Source organism: Sebastes umbrosus, chromosome 11 (genome assembly GCF_015220745.1).
Source record: "Sebastes umbrosus isolate fSebUmb1 chromosome 11, fSebUmb1.pri, whole genome shotgun sequence".
NCBI classification, from domain to species: domain Eukaryota; kingdom Metazoa; phylum Chordata; class Actinopteri; order Perciformes; family Sebastidae; genus Sebastes; species Sebastes umbrosus.
In genome coordinates this window covers 22163154-22179036 of record NC_051279.1, presented here as the reverse complement: position 1 = coordinate 22179036, position 15883 = coordinate 22163154, and the positions used below count along the sequence as shown (strand labels likewise).

At 40.1% G+C, this 15883-nt stretch overlaps 1 protein-coding gene across 3 annotated transcripts; it reads right to left on the bottom strand.

Annotated features, from left to right (window-relative positions):
- On the bottom strand, positions 1 to 11373 carry LOC119497032 (transcription factor E2F3-like). Of its 3 annotated transcripts, none has more exons than XM_037784796.1 (8): positions 10814 to 11373; positions 8159 to 8279; positions 6221 to 6351; positions 5781 to 5869; positions 3700 to 3858; positions 3218 to 3332; positions 2652 to 2793; positions 1 to 965 (listed from the first exon to the last, which is right to left on the bottom strand). In XM_037784796.1, exons 1-8 carry the CDS (start codon positions 11075 to 11077, stop codon positions 670 to 672), a joined length of 1317 nt encoding a protein of 438 aa, XP_037640724.1. In that variant the 5' UTR covers positions 11078 to 11373; the 3' UTR covers positions 1 to 669. The 3 variants fall into 3 exon arrangements, with proteins under 3 accessions (XP_037640724.1, XP_037640726.1, XP_037640725.1); XM_037784798.1 differs by lacking the exon at positions 10814 to 11373 and adding an exon at positions 10471 to 10627; XM_037784797.1 differs by lacking the exon at positions 1 to 965 and adding an exon at positions 1220 to 1307.
- Positions 11374 to 15883: the final 4510 nt, after the last annotated feature.

Sequence of the window (15883 nt, the reverse complement as noted above, 5' to 3'; positions counted from 1 at the left end):
AATAAAACTATTTTATATAGGGGCAAGTAAAAACTGACTTTGGGCAAGTAGTTTCTGACCCACTTGCCTGACTGGGCAAGTGAAGAAAAACAACATTGAACCCTGTGATGGTTTTGGGGGCGATCATATCTGTGCATCTCAGGTGCACTTAGACTTGGATTTTATGCTGAATCCAACCCAATGACCCATGATGTGTGTTAATGCCAGGTGGTGTGGGGGCGTGTTCCTTAGAGCTGTTCTGTCTTTTGTTGGTCTCTCTGTACAGTGACGTGAACCTTGCGTCATGCACACAGAGAGCTGGATATCCTTCCCCTCCCCATTTCTACTCAACCAAACAGACAGGCTTTCGGATGCCCCTCAACGCCCAGCTACACTGGAGGCCCTTACCAAGCCTGAGACAAAGAGTAATGGATATGTCTTCAACACTGACCAGTTATGTCTTTGTGTGAAATCATGCAAGGCCGTTTATCTCTCACACCATGAAAGAATATGGCATTTAGTCCCACTGGGACTGATAAAAAAAAAAAAGCCCTCAATGATTCCTTTCCATCTATTTAGAAATTGGTTTCCACTAACTACACAGTCAGTCACAAACATCAAGACCCTCACTGATTCTCCATTCTCTCTCTCTCTCCCATGCACTTCATCTGAATTTTCAATTACCTAATGCTAGCTGCACAGGAGATCATCCAGGCCAAGAGAGGGCATTTTATCAAAGTCACAGGCGTCGAACAAGTCGCTGATTCCCTGGTCGTCTCCCAAACCTAAAAGGTAGTCGTCTTGGTCCAGAAGAGGAGGCCCGAGGTTTAAGAAAGGCCCCAGGGATGCAGGGATCTGGTCCTCCGTCTGCTGGAGAAGACTGGTGTAAGGGGACGAGATGGGGGACAGAGTAGTGACGGAGACGGCTGAGGAGGAAGATGTTGGAGCCAGGGATGGGATGGAAGAAGTGGACGTGCAGGTGGGACCTGTGAAAGGAAATGGATTCAACTAGTTATTATCGCTGCATAGCCAAGGAAACATAACAAGAGTAACCACATTGACCAGTGTCATGGTGCTTGCTGCACTGAGGGCCAGTGAATCAGTGCTTTGAACCAAAAGTTGCATGGACCCAAGTAAGTTATTTATTGAATAGAACTTGGGTTAATTGTTATCCTGCCAGGTGGGTGGGAGGGTGACACTCCATACTAGTTAAAACAAATGTCAATCAGTTAGACTGTGGTTTTCATTCACTTCAGCTTTATTATGCTAGCATTTACAAGCCTAGGGAACTGGTACAATGGTGTAGACATCTTTGTTTGTACGGGGGTCTGAAAAAAATCATTAAAAGTCATGAAACCTAATTAGTGTCAATCCCCAGACTTATCATCTGGCACCATGAGCAGTTACATTTATCCACGTCTAAAGTGTTGTTGCCCATGACAAGATGCAGTACATCATAAACCAAATTCCCATGAGTCTCAGTTGTACTTTAAGCTTAATATGAATACGCCAGTCGAAATGTCAACACTATATACCGTAAAACTGCAATTAATAGGCTTTTATTTTCTTCAATCATTGAACTCAACCGGCCTAATTTTGTGAAAGGCATCTATATGAGATGGGCCTTTAACTCCACACAAAACTCTTGCTCAGCGATGTGAAATACAATAAAATCGCGTATTTAAACCAGTATGATTAATTATAAATCATTAATTTGATCTCGCTCCGAGACAGTTAATGACTCTCGTTTTACTGCACTCGGCATACCGACACGACACCTCTCTTTACCCTCTTAAAATTCCACCTGGCCGCCAGCGACAAGCCTATTTGGCAAAGGAAAAGATATGAAAAATAAACAGAGAAAGGTGGGGACACTTTTATTTTGTAGCCAGCAAGGTAATGAAAACAAGCATACCCAGAAACACGGTGCAGGAAGAAGAGAAAATATTGTTTATGTCGGTTATAGTGCGGCCTTTGTTTGACGAACTAAGTTGGCAGCCGGTGAGCAAGTGCACGTTAAATGACAATATTCGCAACTTGGATTCCTTTTATGAAAAAACATTTTGACTCTTTTGATCAGTGGACCCTTACAGACTGAAGGAATATAAATAATCAAGGAATGGACACATATTCAGACTTTCACCTCTTTTTTTGTCTACCATGCCGGTAAATCTGAATTAATTAGACTTTGGTGCTCATGGTTTCCTTAAAATGAACTCATGAATGAATTGTGGAGAATCTAACCAACCTAACGATGTGTAGTATGTTGATATTGACAAAAGTTACCCAGCATCTAACTGAGGCCTGCGTTTATTTTTAAAAACATGTAGCCACACCCGGCGCGTAAAGGGGACTTGGCATCGTATTGGGGCTCGGCTTTTAATCAAAGTTTTACAGTATGTCTTAAAGGACCATGTGTTGAACATAGAAAACACCCCTCGTGTCAGAAAGTGGGAGTCTTCCTGCAGATTCCTGCAGTAATCTATCCATAGGATCTAAAATGCTTTGGAAATGTCACAGACTGCCTCGAGCACAAATAACTAAAAACTGCCATAAGTTACATATAAATCATAAACCTGTTTCTTTATCTTCAAAGAGAAAGTTGAAAGTCAATAAAGTCTCTTTACAGTTAAAATACAAATGCTGCACACCTACGTCTATCTGAGACAAACCTTGAAGGACTTTGAGGAAAGGAGAGTTCCCATTAATGTCCATGCCGCCGTTTTTTACAGGACTCCTGGGGTCATTCTCCTCATCTGGGCACAGCAGGACTTCTATAGGACCCTTAGTGCTGGTCAGATGGATGGACAAACTCTGGAGAGGGGGAAAAAAACAATGAGTTCAAATAAAAAATGGACAGGACTGCAGTGGACTAGAATGATGAGACTTAATTGAAAGATTAAAAACAAACTGCAAACATCTACTTTAACATATGCTCTCAACATAAATAAATGCAAATGCTTTACCAGAGTATATACACCAAAAACACTGGAGTCTGTACATGTAAATGGTGTGCCTGATAAACTGGTTAGTCGGTGCAAATTGATGCAGTCCCAGACCCATTATAAGACTTGATTATTCATACTAATATTCTCTGAGTCAATTTCCCCAAAAGTCCAACCGCTTCTTTAAGGGAAATACAAGTCATAAGTCAGCTGATAAGTGAGCAAGAAGCAGAAGTTTCATCAGGACAACGATGACAGATCCAGCTTGTGTGTTTTTGTGCGTGTGCACATACCTCATCGGGCTCTGGTACTTCTAGTTTGGTGTCTGTGGGCGCTTTGACGACAATGACGGTCTGGTCTCTGAGGTTTCCCAGCTGTTTGATGTCTTGGTACGTTACATAGGCATATGTGGAGACGAAAGGGTTAAAGAAATAACGCTGCAATGTCAGTACATGGCAACACTGAACCTAGATTTGTAAAATAAAAAATTTAAAGTTAGATTGGGTGTTATCTAAAGACAGAGTTGGAAGATGAAGCCTTGCACATCTGCTTAGGAACTGGTATATTTTTTAACTGATTTAGCCATTTTGAAAAATAACAAAACCGCGGCCTCACTGTGAGACAGAAATAAGCATGACTACCAACAATTTTACATCACCATCAATTTGCCGAGGCTTACCTGCAGAATTATTTAGTTACAGGAAGTTTTAACGCTCAAATAAAGTAGCCGAGAATCATTTAAACTTTTGGATGTCAACTAACAACAAAAGGATATTTCTGGTTGCTTTGCATCTCGCTCATGTGTCTCATGTCCACGCTGCATCTCTGGATGAGTTGTTCGAGCCTCTGCTCTTCCTCTACCAGTGCAGAAACTTCCGCCGTTAATATCTGTCTCTGGCTCAGTGCCCCCTCTACCTCCAACAGACTACAGCCCCTGTGAGAGAGAGAAGAGTGAAGACGAGAGTGAATCAAAACGGATTTAGTACTGGCTTAGGGGCTTCACTTGCCCGTAGATTAATGTTCCTTACTCGTACACAGTTTGGTACAATAGCTTGAACAGCGGAAACATTTTTTCTTTTAATTTCCATTTTTGGTGGCGTCTGTATACCACAGGCTTGTGTCTCAATTTGCAATATCTTCCCTGTGATCAGATACTGCAGAGGATGTTATTTTCAACAGTCAGAAATATACCTGGGTTCCCTTTGTAACCTACAAATATTGCCTGTAAGGCACATGTGGACAACAAATCACAACAATGAAGAAGGTCAGAGAACTGAAAATATTTTGTCTGTCTTAAAATAAGAGCGATCTAAAATATTTTGACTGTTAAATGTTTTCTCACAGCCATTTCATACAAGATTGACAAAACAATTTTTTCTGGGGACATTTCCAAGTTATGTGACTGATATGGATTGAATTTATTTTAGCAACATCTAAATTTAGGCCAACTACATCATATCCAAGAGGAGGAAATCAACACTGAGCCTTACCTAAAAGAGCAGAGATACAGTATATCTACTTGATAAACAACAGGAAAGAGCTCATCAGTTTCACTGAATGCATTCATAGGCCTAAAGTAGTAAGCACAGGTGCTTAAAGGGCAACTTCGGAATTTTCAACCTGGACCCTATTTTCCCATGTTTTTGTGTCTAACTGACTAATGGGGGAGAAAAAATCTGAAATTGGTATTGAGGGAGAACGCTGTAACCGGCAGCCATGAAACGAGCTGCGAGGGCAAGTGAGCAGCGTCACTGTAACGTTACGTTCACTAAAAGTGCTTGTTTTTGCCACTGAAAGGCTCAGATTGTTGTTAGAAGTGTCTGACAACATGATGGAAAGGACCCTTACAGAGAAATAAAACATTCTTCTTACATTTCACTTGGAGAAGTCTCATTGTAAAATCTGAATATCCGTATACTCTGGCTCAAAAAAAGACAGGCGGCCACCGAATTCAAAGACCTCATCCACATTGTTGAAATCATCTAAATATTCAGCCATGACATTGAAAATCTGTTAGATAACACTAAGCTACACTTTCTGTACTCCAACAGAACAAACTCTGCCCGGCTGCCACTCGCGTTTCCACCAGGGATGTATTCCACCGTTGTCTTCCAGCAACACGTCATCTCGCCAGATTTCAGAATGAGACTTCTCCTTGAGCGAGACTCTTTCCATAATGTCAGACACTTATAATAGCAATCAGAGCCTGTCATGGCAAAAACAAGCACTTTTAGTGGACGTAAATAACGGTGCCAGCTTGCCCCAGTAGCACCATATTGCAGCCTGTGGAGCAGCTGCCGTCTGCAGCCCTCTCCCTCAATACTGGACCAGTTTCAGAAATTGTTGTCCCTATTAGTCAGTTAAGACACAAAAACGTGGGAAAATAGGATCCAGGTTGAAAAATATCAGTTACCATTTAATTCCTAAACTGCATGAGCTCGTAGTGATTACTCAACAAATGAGGGTGTAATTAAACTTGCAGAGTAGAGTGCAGCACAGTCAGGTATCCTCACGCTTTGATGTGGCAACAGCTTGCATGCAGCCACCTGCCCTCCCTGTGCTCTCCGGGCCAAAGGACGCTTTAAAATCCTGCTTATATGCCAAAACCATTATTTTTGCCACACCACACCAAACCAAGATACACAAGGATTGTCTGAGACTTTAAAACTCCTAACAAAGAAGTAACTCACAAGACGGAGGAGGAAGAAACATAAAGAAACCAAGAGAACTGGAATATGTCAAGTTATGTGCTCAAATGTCACAAAGAGTACATTTTAGAGGGTGAGACAAAACACTCTTAAAAAGATGAAAACCAAGTTTTTTTTTTTAAGAAGAAGTGAGAGAGTGATCACTTACATCCACTGAATGTTGTTCTTTGACTTCTTCTTGATGAGGTGAATGCCTTCTAGTACATTGGTGATATCATACAGCCGCCTTTTTTGTACCTGAACGTAGAGGACACAGGTCTCATCAGTTACACATTTAGTGGTTGATTTAACTCTGTAAATAACCAATCGTAACAAGAAACCATTACCTTAACGCAAATATCCAAAACTTCTTCAATGCTTTGAGCGGATATATTTGATTAAGATGTCCCCTATACATTTTCTCATCCCTCCCTTTTATTTTTTTGATTTTGAATTGTTCTGCAGTTTCAGTATCATCACTGACAGGATTCAAAGGAGAAATGTATTAACTATTAGGTAGTTTTTCTTTAAATAACCACCATACCACCAACATCCCCTTTCTTGTTATCCGTGTCTGATGAGCCTTTTTCTGTTTGGATCTGAAATTACCTGTAAGGTTTCAGCGGCGAGGTTGAGGTCCAAGACCCCATCAGAAGACTGAGCGAGAAGGTCCACAAACTTCTTTGTCAACAGGCCCAGTGAGGTGTCGTACCGAGTCTTTTCTGGCGGAGACTTGGGCGCTGTGGTGGAGGAAGAGTAGGAGGAACAGAGAAATAAAGGACTCAGCGTTAAGCTTGATGTTTTTGCAAGGAGAGTCAAACATAAAACTTCCTACTAACAGTTTATTATCTTGGTAGGAGGAAGCCCAAGTAAATTGCGGGTTAATTTATAATGTAAAAAAGTCAACCCGATCACAAGACTCACATTACATCCCACCTGAATTAACTTTATCATATTCAGTTTGTATTGTGACTGTCACAAAGATGTAGATTCAACTTTGTGGTCATTTTTGGAATCTGGTGTGGCGTTTTGTGGAATCCCAAGCTACACTACAGGTCAAGCAACAAGTTGAAGTTTACTTGAACTTTGATAAATCACCAGCTGGAAACATTTAACGTACCGAGTTAAATATTTGCCAGCTGGACTTGTATTTTAATATCAATAGCTCTGTGTTGATGGCATCAGTTCCTCTCATCGGAGGGTTACAGCATGTCATCGGTCTTACCCTCCAACACAACATGTGGCTGGAATCAACACTATATTACACTGCTGCAGTGGCCGCATAGCATGAACACAACAACTGTAGTACACGTTTTGTTTCTGTTTCAAGTTCCAACTATGTTCTAGTTCAGTAGACCGTACAGGTCACACATGCAGAGAGTAAACAGAATACCAAGGGCCTTCATAAGAGGGTAACTTGTATTTTTCCATAGACTGAGCCAAATCACATCATTTGAATTAGCCAGGTAGCAATTAGGAAGAAAGTAACTTTTTGTGTTGTTTGAAAATGTTGTGCATGTAAGACGCAAAAAACTAAAGCAACTTCTTCATGTTTTTTTAACGCGTGCACATTCTGCATCTCAGCTCCACTTGTTCAGTGAAATTCAAGGGATTACAATTTAAATTGTTATTTTGTGATATGACATGTCACTAAGGGCATTTCACAAGCCACAGTCCAGTTTGGCTAGTCCAAATTAGAGGGAAACGGATAGTTGTGGTTTATTTTTTAATTTAGTCTGGTTCAGTTTCACAGTGTACAAATTAAAGCTGATCAAATAAAAAAAATTGCTGAGCGGCCTGTACAAAGTACTGAATTTATCGCTTTCGCCTTAAGAGCTGCCACTTCTATGCAGACTTTGATACATTGTCGAATGTTCTTCACTTTGACTCGGCACCGATCTACTGTGCACATTAATTCCTTCTCCTCCAGTTTATCCCGAATGACTTTATAAACGTTCCTATTTTTGTGGACTTTATTTACCATCTTTCTTTATGTCCTCTTCGGCCCAGATGTCAAGCAAACATCAGACTTCTGCAGAAGTCCAGGTCAGTCCTCTACCACTCATGTTAACCTGTCGTTTACCTGTGTCTATCGCAACAAATGCCCGCACAAGCAGCCTGTGTTTTACTTCGCTTGGAAACGGTCTGAGACCACCTCCCACAAGCGGTCTTGTGGCCAGTTGTTCCGGTTGTTTTGGTCCGCACCAGAGTACGATTACTGCGTTCACAACCGCCAAAAAAAAAACTGCACCAGAGTTTGATTAAAACGGACTAAATGTTGGCTTGAATGCATATGACCCAATTAATTATAAAACTACTACTACACCAAGAAAATAGAAACCAAGAGGTATATAAGTGTTGATGATGCTACTAAGAAGTCGACAGGCATTTATTTTAATTTGGATGCTGCATTAAATGAAAAGGAAAATATAATCTAAATACTTTTGAATGAACATTGAATGTGTATTATTCTCATACATCAACTGTGAAATTGTGCCGTAAAATTCTAGGTTAGATGTACAAACAGGATGGCAGAGGGCTCCTTACTTCTGGGTGTCTTTAGCCGTGCCCCATTGGCCACCGCGGTCCCTCCTCTGCTTCTCGGAGTCCTGGCTGGTTCTGACTGGTACTGGTGGTCCGAATCATCGAGCGCCAACCGCCTTTTTGCCTAGGAGGACAAAAATATATTGTTAACAGCACATATGGCCATTTTGGTCATTTGGCAGGCATCTCATCTTTGAAGCCACCAGAAATTGTGTGTGAATGCATCATTACTTTCATGTTATGTGTCTTTAGTGTTCTGACGCATTCGCAGCAATTTTAAAAAGTTAATATAAATACTAATAACTGAAAAACAAATCAAGTAATTTAAAAGTTCATGAATTGATAAGGATAGTGAACAGTGTCTTCTGATCATTCTTCTGTTGTCTTTTCCATTTTGACAGAAAGAACCTACTTCGTTTCATCATTTCTGAAAAAAGAGTCATAAAATAGTTAAAAAGACAAGACGTTTTTGTAATAATTCTAGTGTAACATGTAGAAATGGTTGATCTTATGATGTTGCACAAAGCCAGTGGTAGGGATTTCTTCTTTTCTTATTGGATCGGCCACGACAAACCCACATAGCTTAAGAGTGAGTCACACTTATGGGTTTGATCACATTGCTGCATAGTAATGCCAAACAAAGCCAATACATGTATACTCACAGAGACTAGATAGCCCCGTGAACTAACCCAGGCACTTTAAATATTATGAATACGAGATCCTAACCTACTGTCAAAGAATACAAGTCATTTTCTGTCCCCTTTTCATCCATTAATCAAATCCAAATAATAATACCCTCTCTGAACAGCAGTTTTTGGGAGCTTATTGTCCATTTGGTTATAGTCCAGCACTATAATAATCACCTATGTCCACATTCATCATATCTCCAACGTTACAGGTTTGCCAATGCCCAACCTGTCAGAATCAATATATTATATTGTAGTGCTGATGTAGCTTCACAAAAGTGAGGTGTGTTCATTACCTATGGTCAAGGCCTATGGAAAGGAGGCTGGGTCACGCGTCATATCTTTGGGGGTACAACACATGCGCCGTAAAATCTGGTCTGCACTCGCCAAAATTGAGCCAACTGCAACGCACAACCGCAGCTTCAGTTACACTGCACATGTGTCATATCCCATACCCCAAGACCCATGTCCGCCCGTGACCTAGCCTCCTTTCCATAGGCCTTGCCTATGGTTTCAACAATACTAGACATTTTAAACATCTGCCTCATCACCACTATAGTCCTGGACACCATGTTTAACACCATTTAGGCTGTGTGTTCAACATCCCAGGGTCATTTATACTGCAAAAGTTGAATTGTCTTCGCCTGACAACCATTTTTGAAACACAATTACTGTATTATTCAGTGAAAACCTGATTATATTTTCTATCACCAGCCTAAATTGGCATTCTAGTTTATCATTACTGTTGCATGGTGACTTAATAAATAGTTTCAACATCTCCCTTAAACTGCTGTGTTGGCTCCAATCCATCCTGTTATAGTGTCAGCACCAGGGTGCAAAAACCCCATGTAAAAGAGGTTAAGTCAATTAACACTCCTGGATTTATTAAGTATACTAAACCCCCATATGTAATACTTTCTTACTTAATCAAGCCCAAGTGTGAGAAAGAATAATATGCCCTCTGTTGACAGTCAAAATGTCAGCCATTTTATATCAGCAAGCAAGCTCCCCCTCACCCCCCAGCCAGCTCATGGCTCCAGCCTGAGAGATACAGAAGGGCTGGTTTTACTTCATGCAAGATGGAACAGCCATGAACAAAACCAACCAACACCCTGAATATGCAGCTGAAACTATTCAGTGTGGTTTGTGCAGCAGGTCTGAGAACACAGGAAACGTGCAATCACTTCTTCTCCACTACAGCAAACAAACTCGAGTTTCACTTTGACTTTTTGGCATGAAAAAAAGGCACCACACTTTATTTGCAAGAGGGAACATAATAATACACTTGAGAGCAAACATAATGAAGGTTAACAGCCGACAACGTGTTAGTGTGTCCTCAATCAATACTAGCTGCTAACTAGCCTGGAAAGCTAACACACACATTGTCAAGCTTAATCCAAGTTACATCTTCAAAGACGACTGGGAGAAAATAGCTATCGAGTAGTTTGAAGTGAAGCTACGTGTAAACTCATGTATTTTGCAAAGTTAAGCCACTCGTTGTCTGAGCTTAGAAAGCGAACAAATAGGTAACTAAAGCTAACTAAAGCAGCCCCAAATACCCCCCTCACAACCCCCAAATTAGGGCACTAACACAGCAGCCACTAGGCCACTAAGGCTAACTCATCTTACCAATACTTCCATCAGGCTGCTGCAAAAGGCTGAAGCGGACTCAAACGCACCATGAAAGTTAGCATAGCATATCTTACTGTTTCTGTAGCAGCTAAACTAACTTAAACTTCTGCTTTCCTACAGTCCAAACAGCATGTTACCAGCCCAGTCGGATAACTTAGCATAGCTGGTGGTTAAGTTAGCCACCTCGGCTGTAGTGTTGAAGGAGGAACAGCAGCTAACAGCTAGCTGCTCTGAACAACAAGCCTCGGCTAGCCTAGCAAGCTAACATCTTGTTGTTAGTGGCTAGTTGTAGGAAAGCCTTTAACATGTTGGCTTGTTGTATTAGTGTAATGTTGATTACCGGCGGTCTGCCCAGAGCTGGTCGTTGTCCTGCAGCTTGTTGTGGAGTTGTGTAAATGCTGTTGATCTCGGAGGATAAACACACATTAGTCTGTGTAACGTTGCAAGGCGGTGGGGTGGTTATTATTTGGATATACGTCGCGTTGCTTTGCCCCGGGTTTAACCGATCCGTGAGAGTTGTTAAGATGATGTTATTGTCCAGAGAAGAGCCTCCTAAACCCGCTAAAATCACTTTGTCCGGAGCCGAGGAGATCCCTCTTCTCATCTTGCGTTATTCAAGGGGTAACCCCTTTTTTTTTTTTTTTTTTTTTTACTTTTTTCAAAAGCACCGTATTGCTTGCTAATCCGCCGCGATAGTCACACAAATAATGACAGATAAGTGAAGATGACAGTCTGATTCATCGACTTTTGTAAAGTATTCTTCCTCAAGTGAGTGCATTTAGGCAGATGCAACGGATTAAAAAGTAGCGCAACTCTCGTTTCTGCCCGTCTAGAAATGGCTTCAGGAAACGGCCCTGATGAATGAAGGGATACGGTTTACGCGCTCAAGAGCCCTCCCGCGAAACTCAGATTTCCCGGGAAATTTTCAAATGGAATTTACATGTCGTACGTGATTGGCTCCTTCAGAGAGGAGGCCCCGCCCACTTTACAGCCGCGTTGGCCAATGAGAGCGCAGGATTCTGTGCGCCACGTGTTCATTGGCAGGTGTAAACAGGCGACGTCACGTTGTCACGCCTTGCGTCGTCCCTGATAGGACGCTAGGTGGCGCAAGTGATCGGTTGTAATGAAGGGAGAAGGTGGAGTGAAATCTTCAACCCTTGACATAATTTTTAGGCTCCCTTTCTTAACCTAATTTTTTTTTTTTGCCTTTGTTGAAAAGAAAAATATATTTTTTGGCAAATATTCAGCTTTTAGTTAGATGAAAATGCAGATACTTTTGTATTTTGCCCTCTGTGAGTCTGTGAGTTTGACCCGGTCACTGCAGGCCTACTTTTGCAATGTAAAACATATTTTTGATTTAGACACAATGAGTTAATTTCTACTTGTTGTCAACATTATGCTCACACACACACAGGTAAGGTTTGTTTTGAGTTCAACAATGCACTTGACATATTGAAAATAAGAAGCACTGACCAGAAACAACAAAAGAAGCAAAAAAAAAGTGCAAATGTTTTAAAACATGCTCTGCATGAAATAGGCAAGTGATTACATAGTCCCTATAGGGTCCCAACAGATAATAATGCACACAGTGCTCTTTCATAGACTAAGCTACTGGAGTTACCCTGCACTGTACTCATTTTTAACAGTCTCTTCTGCACTATATTAATTTTTAACAGTGTCTTCTGCACTATATTCACTTTTTTAATAGTCCTGTATCATAGCTGTTACCCTGCACTATATTCAGTTTTAACAGTTTTTCTTCATCTCCTTGTATTTTTATATCTGGTATATTTTTTTTTGTACTTTGTACTTTGCACTACTACTGTGTTGCTGGAAACTTGAATAGCCCTCTGGATTGGATAGGTGGCGCAAGTGGTCGGTTGTAATGAAGGGGAGAGGTGGAGTGAAATCTTCAACCCTTGGCATAATTTTCAGGCTCCCTTTCTTAAACTGATTTTTTTTTAGGCCCTTGTTTATCAGAATGAAAAGATTATCTTTGGGGATTTAACACTGACCTTCAAGATAACAGGTTGCCTATGGAAGTTTTTTACACAACTTTACACAACACAAATACAAAAATACATGTTTGTGGGTAGTGAAATATTTGCAGATCATGGTACACATTTGTGGAATGTCTTCTGTGAGTTACAACTAATAAAGTCCAATAAAAACTTCCATAGTTGCCGTGATTGCAGATCAGTGTTGTTGTACCAGTTGGTAAAACCAGTTGAGTGACAACACTAAAATACAACTTACTAAATCTAATGAAATACAAAATGGGAGAGGTGGAGTGAAATCTTCAACCCTTGACATAATTTTTAGGCTCCCTTTCTTAACCTGATTTTTTTTTTTTTGGCCCTGGTTGAAAAGAAAAATATAATTTTTGGCAAATATTCAGCTTTTAGTTAGATGAAAATGCAGATACTTTTGTATTTTGCCTTCTGTGAGTCTGTGAGTTTGACCCGGTCACTGCAGGCCTACTTTTGCAATGTAAAACATATTTTTGATTTAGACACAATGAGTTAATTTCTACTTGTTGTCAACATTATGCTCACACACACACAGGTAAGGTTTGTTTTGAGTTCAACAATGCACTTGACATATTGAAAATAAGAAGCACTGACCAGAAACAACAAAAGAAGCAAAAAAAAAGTGTAAATGTTTTAAAACATGCTTTGCATGAAATAAGCAAGTGATTACATAGTCCCTATAGGGCCCAACAGCTAATAATGCACACAGTGCTCTTTCATAGACTAAGCTACTGGAGTTACCCTGCACTATACTCATTTTTAACAGTCTCTTCTGCACTATATTAATTTTTAACAGTCTCTTCTGCACTATATTCACTTTTTTAATAGTCCTGTATCACAGCTGTTACCCTGCACTATATTCAGTTTTAACAGTTTTTGTTCATCTCCTTGTATTTTTAATCTGGTATATTTTTTTGTACTTTGCACTTTGCACTACTACTGTGTTGCTGGAAACTTGAACAGCCCTCTGGATTGGATAGGTGGCGCAAGTGGTCGGTTGTAATGAAGAGGAGAGGTGGCGTGAAATCTTCAACCCTTGACATAATTTTTAAGCTCCCTTTCTTAAACTGATTTTTTTTTAGGCCCTTGTTTATCAGAATGAAAAGGTTATCTTTGGGGATTAAACACTGACCTTCAAGATAACAGGTTGCCTATGGAAGTTTTTTACACAACTTTACACAACACAAATACAAAAATACATGTTTGTGGGTAGTGAAATATTTGCAGATCATGGTACACATTTGTGGAATGTCTTCTGTGAGTTACAACTAATAAAGTCCAATAAAAACTTCCATAGTTGCCGTGATTGCAGATCAGTGTTGTTGTACCAGTTGGTAAAACCAGTTGAGTGACAACACTAAAATACAACTTACTAAATCTAATGAAATACAAAATGGGAGAGGTGGAGTGAAATCTTCAACCCTTGACATAATTTTTAGGCTCCCTTTCTTAAACTGATTTATTTTTTTTGGGCCCTTGTTTATCAGAATGAAAAGATTATCTTTGGGGATTTAACACTGACCTTCAAGATAACAGGTTGGTAAAACCAGGAGAGATTCAAGATTCAAGCCCTTTATTGTCGTTGTGTAGTACAACGAAATTAGATTGTGACAATCCCATAGGTGCTACTGAAAAGATAATACCATAAAAAAAGAGATAGTGCAATATAAATATAAAAATATAAAAGATAATACAATACAAAATATAAAAATACAATATGTATATTGATGAGATGACATATTTGCCAGATTACAGTTTTGCCAGATTATTGTGTCCGTCAGATAATTATATAATTATTGCACAGCATCATATAATTATTGCACAGAGTGATCAGCATATGTTATTGCATATATCCGTAACAGTAGATTTACAGTATTTACATTGCAAAAGTGACACAAAAGTGACCAACGTGTTATTGCACATTTACATTGCACGTGTTCAACTCAGACAGAGGAGACGTCAGAGTTCAGGAGGTTTATGGCAGTTGGAAAAAGTTGTTTTTAAGTCTGTTTGTGCGTGTGCGGATTGAAGTTGAGTGACAACGCTAAAATACAACTTACTAAATCTAATGAAATACAAAATGCATCCTTTACTTTCCTACTAAAAGCATAATGATGCATACAAAAACATAGTATTTTTTTTATCTGTTCAAAATGTACCTTAAAGGGAGATTTGTCAAGTATTTAATACTCTTCTCAACATGGGAGTGAGCAAATATGCTTATGCTTAAGCTTTTGCAAGCGTATGTATGTGGAGGTGGTGGACACCTACAAGTTCCTGGGAGTACATATGAACAATAAACTGGACTGGACAGACAACACTGAGGCCCTCTACAGGAAGGGACAGAGCAAACTGTTCTTCCCGAGGAGGCTCAGGTCCTTCAACGTCTGCAATAGGCTGCTGCAGATGTTTTACCAGTCTGTAGTAGCCAGTGTACTCTTCTTTGCCGTGGCATGTTGGGGGGGTAACACCAACACAAGCGATGCCAACAAACTGAACAGGCTGGTGAGGAAGGCTGGCTCTGTGGTTGGATCTGAGCTGGACGATCTGGAGGTGGTGGCAGAGGGGAGGATGAGGAGGAAGCTGGAGAACCCCTCCCAGCCCCTCCATGACAAGCTAGTCAAGATGAGGAGCACCTTCAGCCACAGACTCATCCCCCCTCGGCACAACACAAAGCGTCTGGGTCAGTCCTTCATGCTGGTAGCCATCAGGCTCCACAACCAAGGCTGACCCCCACATGACAACTATGAGGATTAAGAACTTTAAACACTGCAACCATCTTGGACTCTAACCACTGGCGCACTTTACACTTACTTTACACTCTACATCCTATATATCACTTTATAGACTGCACATTTGTACATATTACATTTATTTATTGACGGACTGTACACACTATGTTCACCCATTCACTCTGTATCTTTTATATCTCTATTGTTGTTTTTATCATTTTTGTATACCTTTACCTCTCCTGTGTTTCACTCTGTTTGCTGATGTTGCTGCTTTGACACCTGAATTTGCCTCCGAGGATTAATAAAGTTTCATCTTATCTTATCTTATCTTAAACACTGACCTTCAAGATAACAGGTTGCCTTGATTGCAGATCAGTGTTGTACCAGTTGGTAAAAACAGTTGAGTGACAACACTAAATACAACTTACTAAATCTAATGAAATACAAAATGCATCTTTTACTTTCCTACTAAACGCATAATGATGCATACAAAAACATATTACAATACAAATTAAACCATATTTGTATTTTAATATGTTTTTTATAGATCATGTTTTCTGCACAGCTCCTTTGATAGATAGATAGATAGATAGATAGATAGATAGATAGATAGATAGATAAATAGGGTAATAATAGGGTAATTGCTTA

Coding starts and splice junctions, on each gene's coding strand:
- LOC119497032 (XM_037784796.1), bottom strand. CDS start 11,077: ATGAGAAGAGGGATCTCCTCGGCTCCGGACAAAGTGATTTTAGCGGGT. Junction 8,280..10,813: donor CAGCTCTGGGCAGACCGCCG/GTAATCAACATT, acceptor TTGTCCTCCTAG/GCAAAAAGGCGGTTGGCGCT. Junction 966..2,651: donor TTTCCTCAAAGTCCTTCAAG/GTTTGTCTCAGA, acceptor TTCCTTTCACAG/GTCCCACCTGCACGTCCACT.